This window comes from Cyanistes caeruleus, chromosome 7 (assembly GCF_971803275.1).
Source record: "Cyanistes caeruleus chromosome 7, bCyaCae1.hap1.1, whole genome shotgun sequence".
In the NCBI taxonomy this organism is placed as follows: Eukaryota; Metazoa; Chordata; class Aves; order Passeriformes; family Paridae; genus Cyanistes; species Cyanistes caeruleus.
In genome coordinates, this window is record NC_141707.1 from 22,481,214 (window position 1) to 22,501,013 (window position 19,800).

General features: G+C 38.8%; 1 protein-coding gene across 4 annotated transcripts in view; it reads right to left on the bottom strand.

The window, feature by feature from the left end:
• The window catches only part of CERS6 (ceramide synthase 6), a 97,510-nt gene that overhangs the window by 17,209 nt on the left and 60,501 nt on the right, over positions 1-19,800 (bottom strand). For all 4 annotated transcript variants that reach the window (XM_086896784.1, XM_086896783.1, XM_086896786.1 and 1 more), the window contains exons 5-8: positions 15,676-15,726; positions 13,045-13,137; positions 6,632-6,760; positions 3,409-3,515 (exon numbers count right to left, since the gene is read on the bottom strand). In XM_086896784.1, the coding sequence (XP_086752910.1) occupies positions 3,409-3,515; positions 6,632-6,760; positions 13,045-13,137; positions 15,676-15,726 (380 nt within the window). The remainder of the gene's footprint in view (positions 1-3,408; positions 3,516-6,631; positions 6,761-13,044; positions 13,138-15,675; positions 15,727-19,800) is intronic.

The following is a 19,800-nucleotide window of genomic DNA, read 5'->3' on the forward strand; positions in this document are numbered from 1 at the left end:
AGTTAATTAAACCTTCTTTTTAATCCATAAATTGAAGCCTATGAGTTTCTGAATATACTACTGTTAGTTTGCCAAAACCTTGTTATTAAATGCTCTTGATAAACTGATTGCTTATAAGTTGCCTGCTGAAACTACAGACTGATATGTAATCACAGCAGATAATTTTTGCAAGTTCTACAGCATCCACGCAATGAAAGTATGAATAGCATCAGGAATTAAGTATCAAAATCATAATTTATTCTTTCAGTATCTGCTATCCACAAGCAACTTATGATTGTGCTCTGGTTTAGACAATATTCTGAGCAAAATGAATTTGAGAAAGTGTAAGAAGATACTATCTTAATAAAAAAGTTTTTTCATTATACTAGCTAGGCTAGAAAGATTTACAATCCAACAAGAGTAACTAAAACCACTGCAAAACAACTGTGTTCATCCAGAGTGCAGACAAGGTCTGGGCAGCTGGGTTTCATCTGGCTACCTGAATTCTTACTATGTGAAATAACTGACCAGGACTCCTGCTTTAACTACTGCCTACATATTGCTTTGGCACTGTAGGATGCTTTTAAAGGTAGGTTGGAGCTTTCTATTTTACCAGTATGTTCAGAGGAATGAAGCAGGGTGACTCTGCTGGGGTCCACATGCTGTCTTCCCATACAACATACATAGTCCAAGGGCCAATCAGGAGAAAATGTGACAGAAAAGAAAACCAGCATGAAAGACAACAATTCAACTCAGTCAATATCAGCTGAAGAACAAAACTAGGAAAAAGAGAGGGCCAGCAAATCTTTGTAGCAGCTGCTTCTTATGGGGGTTCTGCACTGCCCTATTTGCTCAGAGAGAAGCTGATTCCAGGATAAATGAAAGGGAATAGTGCAGACTTACAATACCGTATCACTATTTGGAAACACTGCGTGTGCATTAAGGACAGGGCTATGCCCCATGCTAGTGTTCAGCCAATGGTGGAACTCAGGAGGAGCTATTCTGCCAGTCATGCAGAGATGACTGCAAGTCTGGTAATAAGTAACAATGGTTCATTAGGCTCACCATGGTGAACTGCAGTTAAATGTAACTCATGAAGAATCATGCCAGGCTTGTCTGGTTCATGCAGATACTCATTGCCACACAAAGGCAAACAGACATCAGCCATAAGCCAGACTGTATGCACAGTCATGAACAAGCTTTAGAAATGAAAGAACAGCAAGGAACAAAGTTGTTTTTCTGAGGCTTGGCTGACCCATACCTCTATAAAGTACATTGGAACCAAAATCTCATTTAGCAGAAATGAGCCATACACTGCAGTTGATAAGGAGACATACACCTGAAACAACTTTGACTTTTAACAGTGAGAATTATCTTTTCCAACTTTTTCCCCAGAATATTTCCAAACAGACTCACAAACAGAATGTCCAGCTAAGACGTACCTACTGACATCAAACAAGACTATAACAACTAATCAAAGTAGTTGACAGTCCATCTTCACAGCTTTTAATGTAATGCAATACTCTGGACACTGACAGTGTAGAAAGAGATGAAGAACAGAAGGGCATAATACAGACAACCTGAATTACACCAAATTTGCCTAGATGAGAATCTGGGGGACAGCATATGCAGAACATGACCTCTGCTCCTTATAATCTGCTTAAATCAGGCTTTCATTTAAATCTGCGCTGTTAAGGCACTATTTCACATTTTTCAGTGCATGTATGTAATATGCGCATGCTGAGACCTTACAGGTCACATGAAAGCCAAGGCTGTCCACTTGTGTCCTCGCCTTTGACAGCAGTACTTGTCACTGAAACACAATTTTTTACCTATCTTTGTTCCCAGACAATATAACTCATTATAAAAGTAATCAAAAGGAGTGAAAAACTCAGGAAAACTGCATGCTAGTAACTAATCAGAGCAATTTGAAAGAACCTGAATTTTACTGGCTTGGTGCCTTAACCTGGTAAATAAATATAAGCCCAGCTTCCCTGAGAGCTTGAAGTAACTGCTTTACCCAGCCTGATTAGACTAGCCAAAGGCTTGCATAATTTATATAATTATTTTGTTTGAGATTGCTTTCATTCTCCCTACAATCCTGTATCACCTGAGAAGGCATCATGTTTCCTCTGAGTCATGTAGAGTTGTGTTCTGTGTTGTAATTTGCTAGAACAGTGATTATGTGCAAGTGGGAGAATTTCACAAGCAAAATGTCTTGTCAGTGAAAATAGCAGCTTTACTCCTACATTCACTTAGCAGCAGGAGGCAGAAAGTATCCTGGGGTTTTTGAGTTATTGCTTAAATGAACTACAGATGCCTGCAGAAAGACTGCTAAATATATACCTAATTGCCAGTTTCTTTTGTCTTAGCCCTGCTGTTAAACACCCTTCAAACAACAGCATTTGATACATTCTGAATTCTTTATTAGCACCTTTATGCAAAATTAAATGGCACTTGTGCAAAGCGGCAGCACAACAGCACACCAGTGCTTCGGAAGTGACGTCTCTGGAAGCCTGTCTTGGGTATTCACCTTCCTGGATGGGGGAAGTTTTCTTATAAATTACAGTCTTGCTTTTACATTACATTCACACTGGTTTTATACCTCTCAGCTTTTATGCTAGAAAAATTTGCATATTTATGTAATATTAATCAGGCACCAAATTCTGCTATTTTGAAATTTCAGCAAAGGAGAGCAAAACTATACTTCCTGGCCTGCTGCCACTCCAGTGAGTCATCTTTGCTGACATGCAAACTAATAGGGCTGAAGATTTAGAATTGCTGTTTCATAGAGGAAAAGGATTTGTGAGACACAAGCTCATGTATCCCATGGTTCATCCCTGCTAACTCTGACTCCCACATGCATTGCCTACAGAACAGCTGCGAACAATGAAACTGCCTCTGGCTATCTAAGGGTAGCCATTACAGTAAGACCTGTGTAACTACCTTCTAGACATATGTGTTACACAGCTGCCCCAGGAACTCCAATTCAAAGGAGAGGTGGAAAAGGAGTAGCCTGAGGTATTGCAATCTGCATGGCAATAACAACCTTATGCCAATTCCAGCAGGTCAGACTTTACTTAATCCACTGTGTTTTTCTTTAAGCTGAAAGTGTTCATGAAGTGTGCACTGAAAGCTTTTCCTCTCATTTCTTGCCAACATAGCCAGCCACCTGCTAGTCTGAAGTTATGCTGTCTCCAACTCATTTCTACCTTAACACCAGCAGAAGCCCCAGATGTTTCTCATCTAGCACACAGTAAACACAATGGCACTCTAGCAAATAGGCTATTTCAGCACCTGGTTGTGTTTGGAACTCTCCCTGGTGCTTTGGGAAACAGAGTAATGGCAGTGAATCATGTTCAATTATAACATAGTTATTTCAAGCATGTTTCATGCCTAGCATTTGAGGAAAACAATGTCCTTACTCACCATAAGGGATATATGCCAAGCCTACTGACAATGAAGACAACGGCAAATGTAAGGAACAGGAGGTCACTCAGTTTTTGACACTTGCAATAGTTTGCCATTTTGGCAGCCTGTAAAAGAAAAAGATGTCTCTTTACTTCCACGAGGACAACTGAATTCTCTTTTACTGTATATAAGCTGTAAGAAAAAGAATAAACCAAATTTTTATGAAATTGCTAACATTTTCACTGGGCCATCTCACAGTGATCTTGGAACTCCTCTCCACCAAGCAGCTGGAAAATATCTTCATTGGAAAAAAAACCAAACCAGACTGCATAAAACTAGAATATGTATTTAATTTCTTTATTTCCCACTCAATTGCATTTTTGAGATTCTACAATTTCAGATTTGCAGAACTCTTCTCAACCTTTTACTGAACCCCAGTGTGCTTATGGTGTCTTTGTCTCCAACCTCTTTACCTGCTTAGTTTTCACCTTTTTGGTATGCTCCACTGGCATTTTCAGCATCCATCTATCTTCCATGTGCCCCATGCTCTCTGACCTTCTAGTAGCTGCTATATATAAACTTTGTCTCAATTCCTTCAGTACATCCCATACACTATGCTTTTCTAAAGCATGTCTTCTTCCTTTTCTGCCTATACAGAATAATTTCCCCTTCAATGATTACACCCCCCTCTTCAAGTCTTTTTCCAAGGCTCTCTTTTCAGCTTCTGCTTTCTAACTTGCTGCCTTATGCTTATATTTACATGCTTTTCTCACTTGTCTTCATGCAGTCTTCCGATTCTTTCCCTGTGAAGGACTTACTAATTCATTACTCTTCTCTGAAACTGCTCATTAAAACATTGATCTTCCCAGAAGTTTCTCTACCCTTTTCTCTCTGAAGAAAATGGTATCTAGGGAGGCAAGCTTGTTTTAAGATGTCTGTGCTGCTTCCACAGTGTTAATGTGTACAAGCAGTTAATTATTTTAAAATAACATCTGCTTTGAGATAGGGACAGTCTTTCTTCTTGCTTTCTGTCAAATGTATCCAGAGACTCCACCAAATTCACTGGGAACCCTTTCAAAGCTCCTTTCTGAGGGGACCCACATCCAGCTCCCAATATCCCAGGAGATACTTGTGCAGGCTTTCCAGAGCACTAAGAGGGAGCAAAATTACCACAACTATGCATACAGAATACGATTCTGAATGCAGAATTCAAACCAGAGAAACAGATAATCTGGGTGCCAAAACCAAACATGCACTTTTGGATGTTACCCAATTTCTGCAATGTTCCTACTAAAAATCTGAACAAGAAGAATATTCCTCACTAAAGAAACCAAGTTAGGAAGCTCCTAGAACATGAGGAAAGCCACCAGCGCTGTGAAGAAAACACAACCCTTCTGAACCAGCCCTGTTTTCCAGAGGACACAAATAAATTTCCTAGCAGTTTGTACTCACAGCCTAGTCTGAAGGAAAACAGAACAATTTGGTACCAACATACAAAGCAGAAGCATTACTAACTTTCCTGCTTTTCACATGATAGAAAATTCAGTTCAGGATTTCTGGATGTATTTCCATGACTACAACTGAATAACACAACATTACATATTCTTGAAAATTTTACTATGGTTCTTCCATAATTCCAAAAATCTTTAGACCTGCGGAAAAAAAATCTCACCTCCAGTATTCCCACCAATGCACCCTACATTTTGCAAGGAGAATAATAAAAAAGGGTGCGTTCCAGCTTTCTATGGATGTGTTTCATTTTGTAATGATAGATGGTAAGCATCTAGTGGCCTCCAGAAATAGCTTTTCATTTTTACAAATATGTAATAGGTAGCACAGGTCAGGTGCACAACTGACCCATCATGGCAAGATATTTCACCAACTTCTTTTGCAGTGTGATAGTTTTCTTCCTCTGCACTGACATTCCCCTCTGAAATGCCAGCAGTGTGCAAGAGTCCATCTCTCATATGGCACCAGTGTTGTGACCCACTGCCCTAGCAGAATTTCCAATCAAACCAGACTGAAAGAATTTACTGGAAAGACTATTAAGTATGTGCCTCATGAGGAAGCCTATTTGGTCAATGTTTGCAACTCTGGTGAGAATACCAGCAATTCCTCTTTGTCTTAGTCAATGAACAGAGGGTAAAGTTCTAGGTAGCCTAGTACAGCTGCTCTCCAGTGTTTTCATAGTTCCACAGACACTGGTCTGATCTAGAATAAACAACTTTAAGTACTTCTTTCAGGTGGTGAGAAAAGAGGAATGAAGAAAGTTTAGGTGAAGCCACAGCTACCTATACACATTACTAAAGCAGAAAAATCAGCTTTCAAATATGTGATTATTTTTATCATGAAAAATCCACATTCTCTTTTGCCTTCTATCTCAGGCAGTCACGTGCCTTCTAGATTAAAAAAGATTAAAAAATAAAACCATATTAACAGCGCTACTGAATCAGAGTGGCAGGATCTTGATTTTGCAATAGGTGACTCACACAGTGAGTCTATAGTCTTCCAAAACAGGTATCCTTACGGATACTTGAATAAAAAATAATTTCAGACAAAATAGTTATTAACTTTGGAGGACAGTTCAGAGACAGCCAAATTCTAGCATGACCCAGAGCTATCTAGTAACTGATGCAGATAATGAATGATGCCATGTCTAAGTTACCACTATAGAAGTTACAGACCAACTTAACTTAAAAGAACTTAAATCATCCCTTCTGCTCCAAATACAACTGCTTAATGTTGGTACTGGGATCCAGTAACATTGGAACCTGGAAAATCAGAGGTCAGATCACTGGCCACACTCAAAAAAGCCATTAAATTGTCAAAACACCTTCTGCCCAGCAAAGCAGAGCAGAAACACACTGTGACACCTTGATTCTTTTGGAGACAGTTATTGCTTCACATGCCATGTCACAGAAGTTAAGAACCAGGTGATCCACTTTCACCACTTTCCAGATTTTGAAACTTTAGATTTTGATTTTACCATGTTGTATTTAAAATCTGCATGTAACCCTCCCTGGCATACAATGCATTACCAGTCTCTGCTTTGTGCAAGCAGTATATCGAGGGATAAACCAGTCTGAAATCAGAAACACATGCTGCTACAAGCGCAAGATATTTATGCAAGTAAATACACTATATTAATCACTATTACTATCTTAAACTGGCTGAGGAAATATTTGTTCTGCAAAGCAAAAATATTCTACCTACTGAAAGGATGAAATATGAATTATCTCACCTCTAGGACAATATCAGCTGCATCATGAAGACATAAGATCAAGGTTCCCACTCGTGTCAAATTGGTTACATATGAGAAGGTAATCAGGGTGACTGTTACAATGTGATGTGTAAACATGATTCCAAAATCCTAGAACAGCAGAAGCAAGGAAAAGATACACACACAAAAAAAATAAATATGAAGCAAACACTGATATTCTGTACTCATATACGAAACTGGATGGGTGTTTCTTAAATCCAGCATTATATTTAAGATATAAAAAGATCTACTATATAAGTGCCTTATATACCCTGCTCTGTATATCATTTAGATTGAAAAAGATAATCATTGTATGTTAAACAAATGCAAAAAACCTTATTGAAAGCTAGGCAATGACCGCAATTCTCAGTCCATAGTAATTTAACCTAATAAAGTAAACATTTACAGTAGAAGTTACTTTGAAAAGGCATATGTACATGCAAATCAAATTCCACCACACTTTTTATGCACCAAATAACATATGATTATAACAATATGCATAACCAAGTGCTAAATAATGCACCATTCAGAAGAAAGAATATAGCTAAAAGGGAAGACTAAACACATTTCCAGTGCACTAGGACAACAGGCACCTGCCAAGGAAAACTGAGAGAATCCCAGATCTGGGCTTTTATTTGTTTGTTTTAAATCAAGGTGCTTTGTCTTCACACTGTAACAGGACCAGAAAAGTATTTAAATGAGCTGGTGCATCTCTTCCTAATTGGTTCTAACCCCCTGCCTCCCAAATGATGCAGGTTAGCTGGTCTCCAGATCAGTAACTCTGTTATTTGGCCAGAAAGTAACTGTTACTATTGAAAAATCTGGGAGCCCTGAAGCTCCCAGAAGTAACATCACATTCCCAGGTATTTGCCACAGGGCAGATAAAGCAGAGGGAATAACCTGCCTGCCTTTAGTAGGCTCCCAGACTGATTAATGAGAGAACAGGACCTGCAGAGATGAAACTCTTCTCAGCAAGGCACCGAGCCAGTAAAAAAGTCTTGTTGGAATTTGCTGAATTACCTGTACAGTTTTGAGAAAGCAATATAAAAAACCTTAAGAAAAGATCACAGGCAATATTTAACTGGGAGTTTCTCTATGCACCAGATGCAAAGTTTGTACCACAACTCCCAGAAGATCTAGTGGCTCATGCACAGTGCTGTCAGAAAGGAGAGTGATCCAGGCAGTCAAAAGGAGCAGCTCCTTCAGGCAGCCTGCTCACCAAGTGCATTGGGGGGGTGGAATTTGGCTTTCTGATAGCTTTTGTGGGCCAGTCCTGCTGAGCTGTGGTAGTCTTCAGCTAAGTGACCCACCAGAGAAACCAAAACTGTGTCTTTAGAGGGCCAGCGCCTGGTTTGCAAAGGAACTGAAGGTACCTCTATCGGGCAGGAGGGCCCTATGGAGAGTGCCATGAGCTCCAACTAACACAGGAGCAGCTCTAGAAAAGCATCAGCTCCAGCCCCTCACTGCACTGTCTCTTCAGTACTGAGAAGTATAACTGCACAGTGTTCCCACAGCTCTCTGGGAATGTAGCAGGCACTGCTGTTTTTAAGGACGTGTAGTGCCATTGCCTCTCAGTACCAGCACGTGCCTCCCCTGCAATGGACACCTGGAGTCCATGGAAAAACCTGCAGCTTGAGCAGTCTAGCTAACTGAAGAGGGGCACAACCTGTCCCCAGCCTACCACTTCTGTTTAATGCTATCAGGTGCTACAAGATCCTGTTTCCTACTCTTCAGTAGGCACTGCCAGTACCTTCAACATAAAACTGAAGAAGGGTAGGAGGGCAGGGAGGGGGAGAAAAGATAAAAAGACTAAATGCAGAGACTCATAAGACAGTTTAGTAAGCACTCAACATTTCTCAACCAGATTATCTGGCCCCCAGAAGCAAGGAACACAATAAAATACATTCACCAGTCATATCAAGCTACTGCTTTAAATCCATTTTCTTCAAGCAGACAGAATAAAAAGACAATTAAAGGCTGTCTCCCTTTCTGAGTGTCCTAAGGGAAAACAAGGATATGGCATCTCAGTCATTTCAGTAAGTACAAACCCACACATGGTGACCATTTCACCATTTCACTATAATAAAACCAGCAAAGCACCTACCTTATTCCATGGGATTAAAAGTAAGCCACAATGGCCATACTGCAGCCTAGCTCTTTACCTCCTTCATCTGCATGTACTATGGCACTGTTCTAAATTTTCCTTCCAAATGCATTTATGTTAGCACATAGGCAGTCCTAATGGGGCAAAAAGTCAAGTAGAAAATCTCCTCTATTTTCACAGCTGACACATTCATGTTCTACAAACACTGGATTTCTAGTCCCTCTTGGATATTCTTCAAGGCATTCCTGACAATATGGATTATTCCTAAGCAATCCTAATGTTCTCAGGCAGCAGTCTTCTGCATTTTTGCATGAGTCTTAAAGAAATGCTGTCTGGGGAACTCCTTCTGTAATGATGTTTCTTAAAAGGGACAGTTACTTGACTCTGCCACCTCTGAAACAGAAGTGCTGGACTGACCTATGGAAAACTATTGGAAAAAAGTAGCAATTATATAAATAAGACTGCTTCGTTATTGTGAATGTTTCTTTCCTGTTTGTGAGATTTCTTTAAGTCATTAATTAATACTATGCTCTGAAGATGTCACCTGTTGGATTTTAGTTATACACAAGGGTAATCAACACATAGATACAAAGTGGTACCTGTGTTCCCAGCTTACTCAGTACTTCCAGTACTTTCACCCATATATAGTGGAAGAGCAGCTGTACAAGAATAGGCTTTTTAATTTTGGTGGGGTTTTTTTTCAGTTAATGTATTTCAAATCATATGTATGTTTGTGAAAGATGTATTTATTTACAGAAGATCCATAGCCTCCAGCTGTAACTGCTGGAAGATGTCATGTGCCTATGTTAAGAAAATCTGTGGCTAAGAATAGGAGAAAGAACCTGTTCTAGACACCATCAGTGGGAAGAACACAGAGCAGACAGCAGAGAAGCCCCATGGGTCTCAAGCTGTAGACAAGGCCCCAAGATTTAATTAATGCCTCTGCCACTCACATTTGTTTAACGTGTCACACTCACTGACTGAACTGCCAAGGGGCAATAGAGCATTAGTGCCACTGAAGGGCAAAATATCATCTTCATGGCTGGTATTACAGATCAGCAAGGAAAGGGAAAAGTCTGCAAAACATATGCAATCCAATCTGCTTCCACTGAAACAAAAGAAATCAATTCTGTGTGTCTTTCTTTACCAAGAAAAGTCTATTTGAAGAAAGAAATCTAGTATCCAAATTTAGCAAAATATAGTGTAAATTTTCTAGAATCAAAATTCGGTATTCAAGAAAATTAGAAGCTACAGATAATTTTATTCTTGGAATGAGTGAACTGTCATTTAAAATAAAAAAAAAGTAAGACATGGAAGCTCTAGGAATTGCCAAATGCTTGGAAATAAAAGGTGTGAATATACAGAAAGGTCTCCTAGACCTTCTACAAGCCTGTTAAAACACTGAGTAGAAATTTTATACATTCCTTTAAATGTGCCTGTCAAATATTTTTCTATTAAACAATACATCAGATATCCAGAAATCATGTAAATAAGCCTCACTGCTTTTAAGTTTCATCAGGTGCTTGTGAACCTAACCAACTTCCGTATTTTTTTCCCAGTGTTTTACAAAACAGGAGCATGGGAAGCTGGAAAAATATGATAAAACACCAATTCATACTAGGTTTCAATCTTTGAAAATGCACACCCTTAAGGAAGAATATCATTACAGCAACATAGTAGATATTTATGAAGCTAAAAGCATGCAATTAATAAAACTGTAGAAGCTGATACACACAGTTCACTAACTTAATGCCAATAATAGGCTTGTGCAACAGCCTAGTGTGCTCACGCCTCCAGTCAAGCAAAGACAATCAGGTGGAATTTGTAACACCTAAATAAAGATAAACAAGTATTTGAAAGTCAAGAAACCCCTGGAATTTATCTTTGAAGTCATCAGTTTGCTATCAGGGAAGAATAAAATGGTGATGGAAAACAGCAGGTACATTTCTCTTGATCTACAGTAAGTAAAAGACCAGTGCTGGAGTTAGGCCAGTGCTGAGGGCTGCAGCTTCCAGCAAGGACACACTGCACCTCTCCTTCAGACAAACCCACGTCCTTCAGACAAACATGAAAAAAAGCACTTGGAAAAATCACTTGTCTGAATCCCTGCAGTGCACGAGACTGCCTGGGAACTTCTGACTATCCCGGAATGCAACACAGCCACAGCTGCTGAATTTAAAGTATCTAAAACAATAACCAAGATTTAGATAAAAATATTCCTTTCACTGTAACACAAAAACATCAATAACTTACTCAGGTTGAGAACTGTTAATCTTCTCCATACACGCCAATTGTGAAATATTACAATAGCATCCAATAACTAGCTGGCAAATTTCCTGCTTCCTGTTAAACAGATCCGTAGTTCATATGAACACCATTCCATACATTGCATATAGGGTGCATTACAAGGTTGCCACATTCTTTTAAACTAAGCCTTCTTTTAAAAGAAAACTACAGTAGTGTTGCAAGAACCGGTGTCTCTGTCAAGCCTGTACTCCTTTTTGTCAACTATTAAGTCTCTAGTACTAACATTTTTCAACTCAGTGGGTTTCCTTGGCAGCTTGCACTCTGAACAATTTTATTGTGTGACACCAGGGCACAGCTGCATTTCTCCAGTCTGATCTTCCTCATTTTCAATTTTGCTTACACTCCAAAAAGAGCTGTGTGCACAGTCCAAACCAGTGAGTGACCTAATAGGTTATTTATAAATATGGCATCTCCACTGTTCCCTGCATGGTGCTGATAAAGGCAAGGCTTTTGACTTGCAATCATTGCACTGCAGATGTTCTGCTCCTGCTCTCTGCTGGACACTGAATGCTCTCAGATACAGCAGGTGCTTGGGACACTGCTTGTATCTGGTGCTCTAGGTTCAAGCATCGCAAAGCTGTGGCTGGGGTGTAACTTGGCTGTTAGCGAGTTGGCGATCCACTTCCCACCTCCACATCCCATCCTATTTCCACAGAAGATTGCCCTAAAGTTTTTCTGATAACAACTCATTTATATATAACTAAGAAATAGTCTTGGCCCCTGCAGCTGAATATATTAGCCAATATTAATCTTGATTTAAATTCATCTCCTCTATCATACAGCTCCCTTGAGCATTGTTTCTCTCTGTCTTGGTTTGTGAAACAGGGAAGTTATACTCATTTCAGGCTCATGATTCACAGAATGTTTAACATCTACAGACAATGAAAGCAAAGGATTTATATGCATTCATCATAAACCGGTTGTTTTATTTACAATTTATCCTCCAATATGGATTTAAATTTTGTGGATGCTTTCTTGAGATTTCTACTTCTAGAATAATCTGGAAATCCAAATAATAGAGGAGTGCATTTCTATATACGTAGCTCTAGCATAGGACTCCCAGGAATACTCTTTGGTTCTAAATGACAGAGAAGTTTATTCAGGTCATACTGCATCCTTCATTTACTCTTTTCAGAGTTATACTCCTGCTAAAATTCTAATAAACAGGAATTTTTCCATTAGCATTTCCATAGCCTACAATCATTTATTTAAATGACAGCTGAAAAAAAGCACATAAGGATATCGTAAAATCCGTTCAAATGTTTAAAAAAAATAATTTTGAAACATTAAAGCCCCTGCAAGAATAGCTCAACAGACTGTTACTACAGAGTAACTGCTGTGCTGCTTGTTCTGCTATGGACTAGGATTCTCCTCAGAGAAGAGAACTTGGAATATGGAACAGGTTGCACCTAATTCTGGAAAAATATTTCTATTTGGACAGAGTCTTGTTTTTTGTCATTAACAACCTTCTAATTGCAATGCTCAACTATATGACTGTAAGGGTAAAAAAGAAATACGATATCACTTTTTAATATTAAATGTTTTTGCTGTCCTTTTGTAGAAAAAACTGAAAGCCCTCATAGATCTTATCTCACAAAGTGATACTGTGAATTTATGAGGCAGTCTTGCCCTTTTCTTGGTATTTCATTTTTTAACTCCTAGAAGAAACAGTACATCTACCAGATACTACCTGTTCAATTCCATTCAAGTCACTGCATGAAAACAGGTTATTCTGGCTTCTACCATTTGCACTTCAGTATCTTCTCCAGGCCCTTCTTTCCATGTGCAGAAAAACCTCACATTATAGTAACAAGGAACTGAGTAAGACAATCCCAGTTTCTCAGTGATTAATATCTGCATGAGTTGAACACTAGAAAGAATTGTATTTCCAGTTCACTGCACATGTAATACAGGTATTCCTCAAGTAAAAAAATCACATGTTAAAGCTTAAAGCTTTCAGTGTTTTTAGTCTCATTGTTCTTACCTTTCTTTTGACATCAATGAATTGAGAAAACATTAAGGACCAGTAGAATGACAATTCAACTATGTAGTAGTAATGAAGGTCAGGCATCAGTGGCTAAAAGATGGAGATGAGAAAAGGTTAACAGAGTCTGACATTATAGGCACCTGTGGTCTATAGGAGACATGCTTAATCACAGGGGATTATTGAATTATACATACATACTTTTTATCCTTTGTGAAAAAAATTATGATGGTTGCCTCTTTCAAACTTTAATGGCTTTGGAAAAATAAAGCTCCCCAACACACTCTCTTCTAAAGTTTTAGCCCTGACAATACTGTAATACCAAAAATGATGATATTGTCCATTTGGAACACAGAGAAAACTAGAATCTGAGTAATCCTAAATCCATTTTGAAATCTTACTTGAAACGTCTTGCTGGATATCAGTAATGGGGGTTTAAAGCATAGCAAAAAACAATGTTAGAGTAGACTAGAAAAAAAAGCAATGCTAGCATATAATCTCATCTGCTCATGATGAAAATGTGGACTTTGAGCAGGACTCTTTATAATAGAAATACCTACTTTTGAATAGTTTAACCATTTTCTGGGGCCATATTAACATTTGGAAAGAAGAAAATAAAATATATTTATTCAAGCATTTTGTCTGATATACAATATGGTTACAGAGTTGTTTCAAAGTAAAAGAAAGAAAAATAATAATGTGCAACCAAAACCAACCCAGGGTAATTTCAAAGAAGGTAGCTGGTGACACACATACTCTTTGACCCTCAGCCTAAGAGAGCCAGCCCAAGGAGCTACTCTAATTTCCATGCAAATGTGCCTTTATGCTCCACAATAGTCACATCTTCCATGGCAATGACAGACAGGGACAGTGGCAAAGGAGAAGCTCCTGAGGGCATCTACCAAGGGATTAGATAAATCATCTCTAGAGCAGTTTGCACTGCCACAACTATGTACCCAAGCAGGGTATGAGCTGTTTCCATTGGCAAGAGGTATTTTGGCTGCACCTTTTATTCCCATTCCCTTTCGCAGACAAGTTCTCTGCAGCTGAAAGCCAGTCCTTGGACTCCCAGGAAATGCTCTATGGGTGTTTAATACAGACATGCTCATGCTTTATGAAAAATGTAACTCAAAATTCATCCTTTAAAACCATTTCTTTGGCCAATATAACCTTTTTCATTAGAAGAGTTAGAGAGATTGCCAACAGACTTTTAATTACATGTAATTAAAAAAGGGAAAGAAAATAAGAGCTCTCAACAAACTGCAACTATTATACCCGTTATTGCAAGGGAGCTCACTGGGGAAAATTTTTACTAAAAAATTAAGATTGTCAGCTGCTTTATGAACAACAGCATTAGCGTTTCTAAAGCCATACATAGTGATAGTGTAGGGCAATTCTAAAGACGTCACAGATTCCTTCTTGGATCAATACTGTGTTTAACTTAGTTCAAATGTTAAGCTCCAGTTCTCCATTGACTTAACCTCAGTAGTGCTTACAGCTGTGTTGTCACCCAAATGATCCATTTGACTATCTACAGTAAAGTCCAGCTGGGTTTCTGCAATGCATTATTGAGTAATTTACAAAGGAGTTGTAGCAAACAAAATACTAGAAATTTTATATAGTTATGGAAAAAAACCTACAGAACAAATTGAAAACCCAGTACTTAGCCCTGATTAACACACAGTAGACATTTTTATCTTCAAGACAATGATTTTCATGACTTTGACAATTTGCTTTATGTTGGACCCTCGCCACTACAAGAATGATATTAGATATAGTAATTGTAGCTCCCATAGTCTAAAAGTTGTATCCGATGTTCTAAATGACAGTGTTCTTCTGGTAAATCTGGTAAATGCATATTCTTCAATCAGTATGCTTTGTGGTCTTTTGTTTTCAGTCAACTTCTTACTGCATGTAATAACACAAAGAAAGTAGGAAATGGGGCTGAGAGGCACCTGTGTCTGTAGCTATATCAATCTAAGAAACAATTGTACCTAAAGTTTCTGAGGGATTAAGTTTCACCACTTCCCCCATTCAATTTCTGCTGCTGCTTCCCTATGCTGTTCAGTTCACCCTCCAGTCTCTGGGTGGAATTCAAGTCATTATTTCTTCTGATGCTACATGACCAAATTCCTTCAACTTTTCTTGGATCAAGATTTCTGCTGAACTGTCTCCACTAAACTATTTTCAACGACCTTCAAGAACAGTAACATCCAAACACAGTTCTGTTCAGTCTGTCAAGGGCTGTTGATTCCTGTGTCCTTTGGACAGTACTCTTCTTCGCACTTTCTAGTCAGGCAATTGTTTTTTTTCCTCTTCCCTGCACTTTAGGGAAGAAAAAAAAAAAGAAAAAGAAAAGGAAAAAAAAAGGAAAATATACTCTAGACAGGTTAAATTCCTTAAACTGCAAACTCTTCTCTGAAGCTTTTGGTATTTAATGTGTGGAATTCAGGTCTGACAGCTATGTTCATCTTTCCCATCTTGAACTCAAGCAAGATGGGAAGAATTTAGCAATGCTCTGAAATGCTGAGTAGCCAATTCACACAAACATACATACAAAGCTCCACCATAAAAAAAACAGAGCTCTGCAGAAGTGCCATGCTTGTTTTTAGACAGCACTCTAACTTTTACCTGATATGGATACCCGCTCCAGCACTGCCTGGTGTTCCAGAGCCAGGGTGTCTGAAAGAAAGAAAAAGCAAAACAAAGGTCTGTACAAACCACTTTGTGCTATGTTAAGTGTATATATTTAATGCTAACTATGGACAAAAATATAAGAACAGCTTAGAATTTGCATTTTTTGATGTAGGCTCTGAAAACCAAATAGAACAAAGAGACTTCGCATAGTTTCACAGCATGAATACTTTGAAGAAGATTCCTTGCATGTGTCATTATATATAGGCAGTCTTCCATACAGGACCCATCCTTCATCTTTACATAGCCTTATCTGCTCTACATTTGAGCATAAAGGAGACAGATCATCATTAGCAAGTCTCCTGGATTAAGGCACTACACAGCACACACAGCATTAAATGCTTCCCCGAGATCACAGTTTTTCAAATAAATCCTCACAGCCTGAGAGAAGTCATGTTCTTGTTTTCACCATCAGGTGGAGCAGCTCAGTGCAGGCAAACCACAACACCAAACTCATCCAAAATACAATGAGTGAGCTTCAAAGCAAGAAAACGGGCGCTAGGCAGAATGTTAAAGTCCCAGGCTGAGAATCAGGCTAGGTAGGAAGGATTTTTGAATATGCCCTTTAATGAAAAAGAAGATAAAATAAAATTTTCACACCCATACCCTCAGTGATCCTGAAATGACAAAGAGTAATTCCTACAGTAACCTGAAAGGTATACCAACATTTAAAGTAACACCTCCTAGAGCTCCTAGATAGACCTCTCTCAAGGATGCTGTAAGAATGATTAAAGTCCATCCAAGCTTACCCTTCCCACCATTAGAAATAAACTCTTCATGGAACCAATTAATTGGTTCAAACATCTCCACAGTATTTACTGCACTATACAAGTAAATGAAATGAGTTCCCCTCATTTCATGCAATAAAAAAGTCTTTGGAAACAGCCACACCACCAGACAATATAAAGAATCTAAAATATTTCTGTCTGACAGCTGCCTAAATTAGATCCACACAAATATTCTAGGATAATTCATAGTTTTAGCCAGGTTTGAAAAGCTGTAACTGTCTTTCATATCATATTCAACAAAAGATAAGAGATGCTTCCTACCCAATTATTTTGCTGCCTAAATTACAGGTCCTAGCCAAAAAATGCATATTTTTCTCTTTCAAATATTATGACATCTTAACATTTCTTCATAGAGATGCTTGCTGCAGGAGCTACAGATACAGAGGTTTATGTGCCATTGAAATGCTGATTGCTAAATAAAATGGGCCTCACTTGATGAGCCTATCAAAAAGCCCTGAAGGGTATCACTACTGACAAATAATGTAATGTACACATTAAGCCTCAAAGACCAATGCAGCAGAACATAAGCCCCTTCTGAACCACACAGGACTCAGAAAGCCATGCTGCCATCTCAGAAAAAATGCTTCTGAGTAGCTGTTTGGAAACCTATTGGATCCTCCGTGGGCAAGAGTACTTAAAATAGCAGGGGTCCTACACCACCTTCTTACCCTTCTTTCCTCCCCGGTCTCCTACCCCCTTGACTTGCCTTGGCATCTCTGAGTTGCTCTTTACAGCTTTAGCAGCAGGGCACTTTGGTTATGTGAAGAGATAGAGGAAGAGCTTGGTTTAAGCACAGCCTTCTTCTCTGACCTCCACAAAAAGCAATCAATATCTACATGTACAACACAGTCATGGCTGGACCAAGAACCATCTTATTTACTCCTCTGTGAACCTCGCAACTGTGGAATACTCTGCAGACGCTTCAGTAGGAAAGCAACAATCTTAATTAAAAAAGCTCACACAGTCTGCAGTGTGAGACCTAGACTCATTAGTGAAAGGTGGATAAATCATAAGGGACCTAAGATCGACATTCCAGGGCTCAAGTGAGGCCTGAGTATGCTCATAGGACACATCTGCAAACTTCCTCACAACAGTCAAGTTCACCATGAAGCAGAGCACAGCTCTGCCAGAAAGCCCCATGATGGATGAAAAGAAAAGATCAGTGACTTGGCTCCACAACAGATCCATTTTTGATGAACATAAAATCATGCCTTCTGTTTTTGCTGCCTGCTGAATACCCAGTTTTCATTTTACTTCTTATTCTTGGTATATGTCTAAGGAAGAGAGGTACACAAGGGGATTGGAAAAGAGAGGAAATGCAAAGATCCTGGTAACAAAAAGACCCTCCCCCCTTAAGCTGGAAACAGAATACTAAAACCTTCAGTACCAAATATGCCAGACACAGAGTATCAGCCCTACAATGCTAACATCCTGTCTTATAGAACATAAAAGAGTTCAGATGAAAACTGAAGCTTTACCACACTTAGGTGCAGTGCCAAATGAATGCAGTATCAGTGGCAGAGGATGTAAACAGCTGTTCAATCTGTTGAGATTACAGAATTAAGGAACAAAGCACCATAATTCCCTTACAGGAATATCTGTTAAAAATGCCATCAAATCTCTCTCCAACTCTGTGATTAAATAGAGTAATTTTAAAGAATTCTTTCAGAAATAAAACTTCTCTTGAGACAAGGGAATAACTGAGGATTTTGTAAAAAAAAATAGAAAACAAAAAAAAAACCCTTCCAAAATTATCTCTGATGTTTGCATGCTTAGCCAGAAGCCTTGGGATGTTTTGTGTCCATTGCCTCATTCACTTATTTCTAGAGAAATCATCTAATTAGGCCCCTGGTTTCCAGAAAGCACTAAGAAGTGAAAATCTCCAGGTCTTGCTCAAAATGCTGCTAGTATCTAGTATGTGGGAGGTCAGTTTTGATAGTAAATGGGGGGGGGGAAGCAGTACAATAAAAACCTTCACATTTTTAAGTATCACAGAGAGTTGTTATGCACCTGATTTAGTCATGACCATGGTGTAGCTTCCTAAAGAGGTTCTTCCAAAATTCTTAGGTAAGAAAAATCTTCTGACTTTTCCATCAAATAAAGAAATCTGGCTGCTGTTTTTACCAGAATCCAGCATGTAAAAATTCAGGAACATCATGACAAAATCTCCACATTTCACTAGAGCAAGTTTGTGTTAAAAACACATTTCAAATCAAAATAAGATCTCCTTCATCTAAAAAAAGAGATTTAAAGTTGCTTTTGAAATTAGGGAGCTTTTGAACCTGCAAAACAAAACCAGCACAATACAGAGCATCCACTGTGTACATGTTCACTACACTGCCAAGATTTTTATCTGGCTTGGTTAATGTGTTTTAATACAATTTTGTATCATTTGTCTCTGACAGTTACAAGCAATATTAAGTGGAACGGAAATTAGCCCTATTAATTACAGTCAAGATAATATATACTTCTAGCACAGCTCTGCTGATGTCATTTTTCTGGGGCTAATATAGGCAAAGATGCAAAAGATGTCTCATTCAGCATTTGTACCTACATTCATCAAGTTACAGCAGGTCCTTACTCTTCACAGAAACAAGTGGTACAAAGTAAGGCCGGAAGATTTCCTCTTCATTACCGTTCACTTAGCCCCAAAAACACTGTGTGCAATTTGCTCTTGCCCCAGGAGCAAACACTGACTGTCTGATACACGTGTACAGTGCATGACACAGCCACAGCCTTTTCCTCAACAGCAGCTGCCTTCTCCCAGTGCAGGCAGAACAGCAGCTCCTGCTCACATGGACAGACCCCTTAGTGTATCCTGAGCTTCACACCTCATCTACACAGGAGTGCAACTGCAACAGCAGAGGAGGAGAGCACCCAGCTTTATGTTCACTGCAAAATACAGTAACATTTTAGCACTTTTCAGGCATTTTTTATTATCCAGGAACTGAAACTGATAGCCTTTTAGTCAACAGCACCTTCCATAACATTAGCAGAAGGAGAGTTATTCATAATTAACAGGTTTTTGGAGTGTTGGGTAGTAGTTTTTTTGGTGAGGTTTTGTTTTATTGGTTGGTTTTGTGCATTTCTACTTGCTTGAATTAAATAGAATCTCAATGCTCACTTTTCTCCAGTTATGGCTAGGGATTATAGCAATTTTTTTTCTTTTTCAGTGTATTAATAAACATTTCTCTTGCACATCACTTGGCTGAATAAGCACTTTCTTAGAGGTAAATTGCACTGCTCAATTTCTTTTTTTTTCCCTGCAATGCCA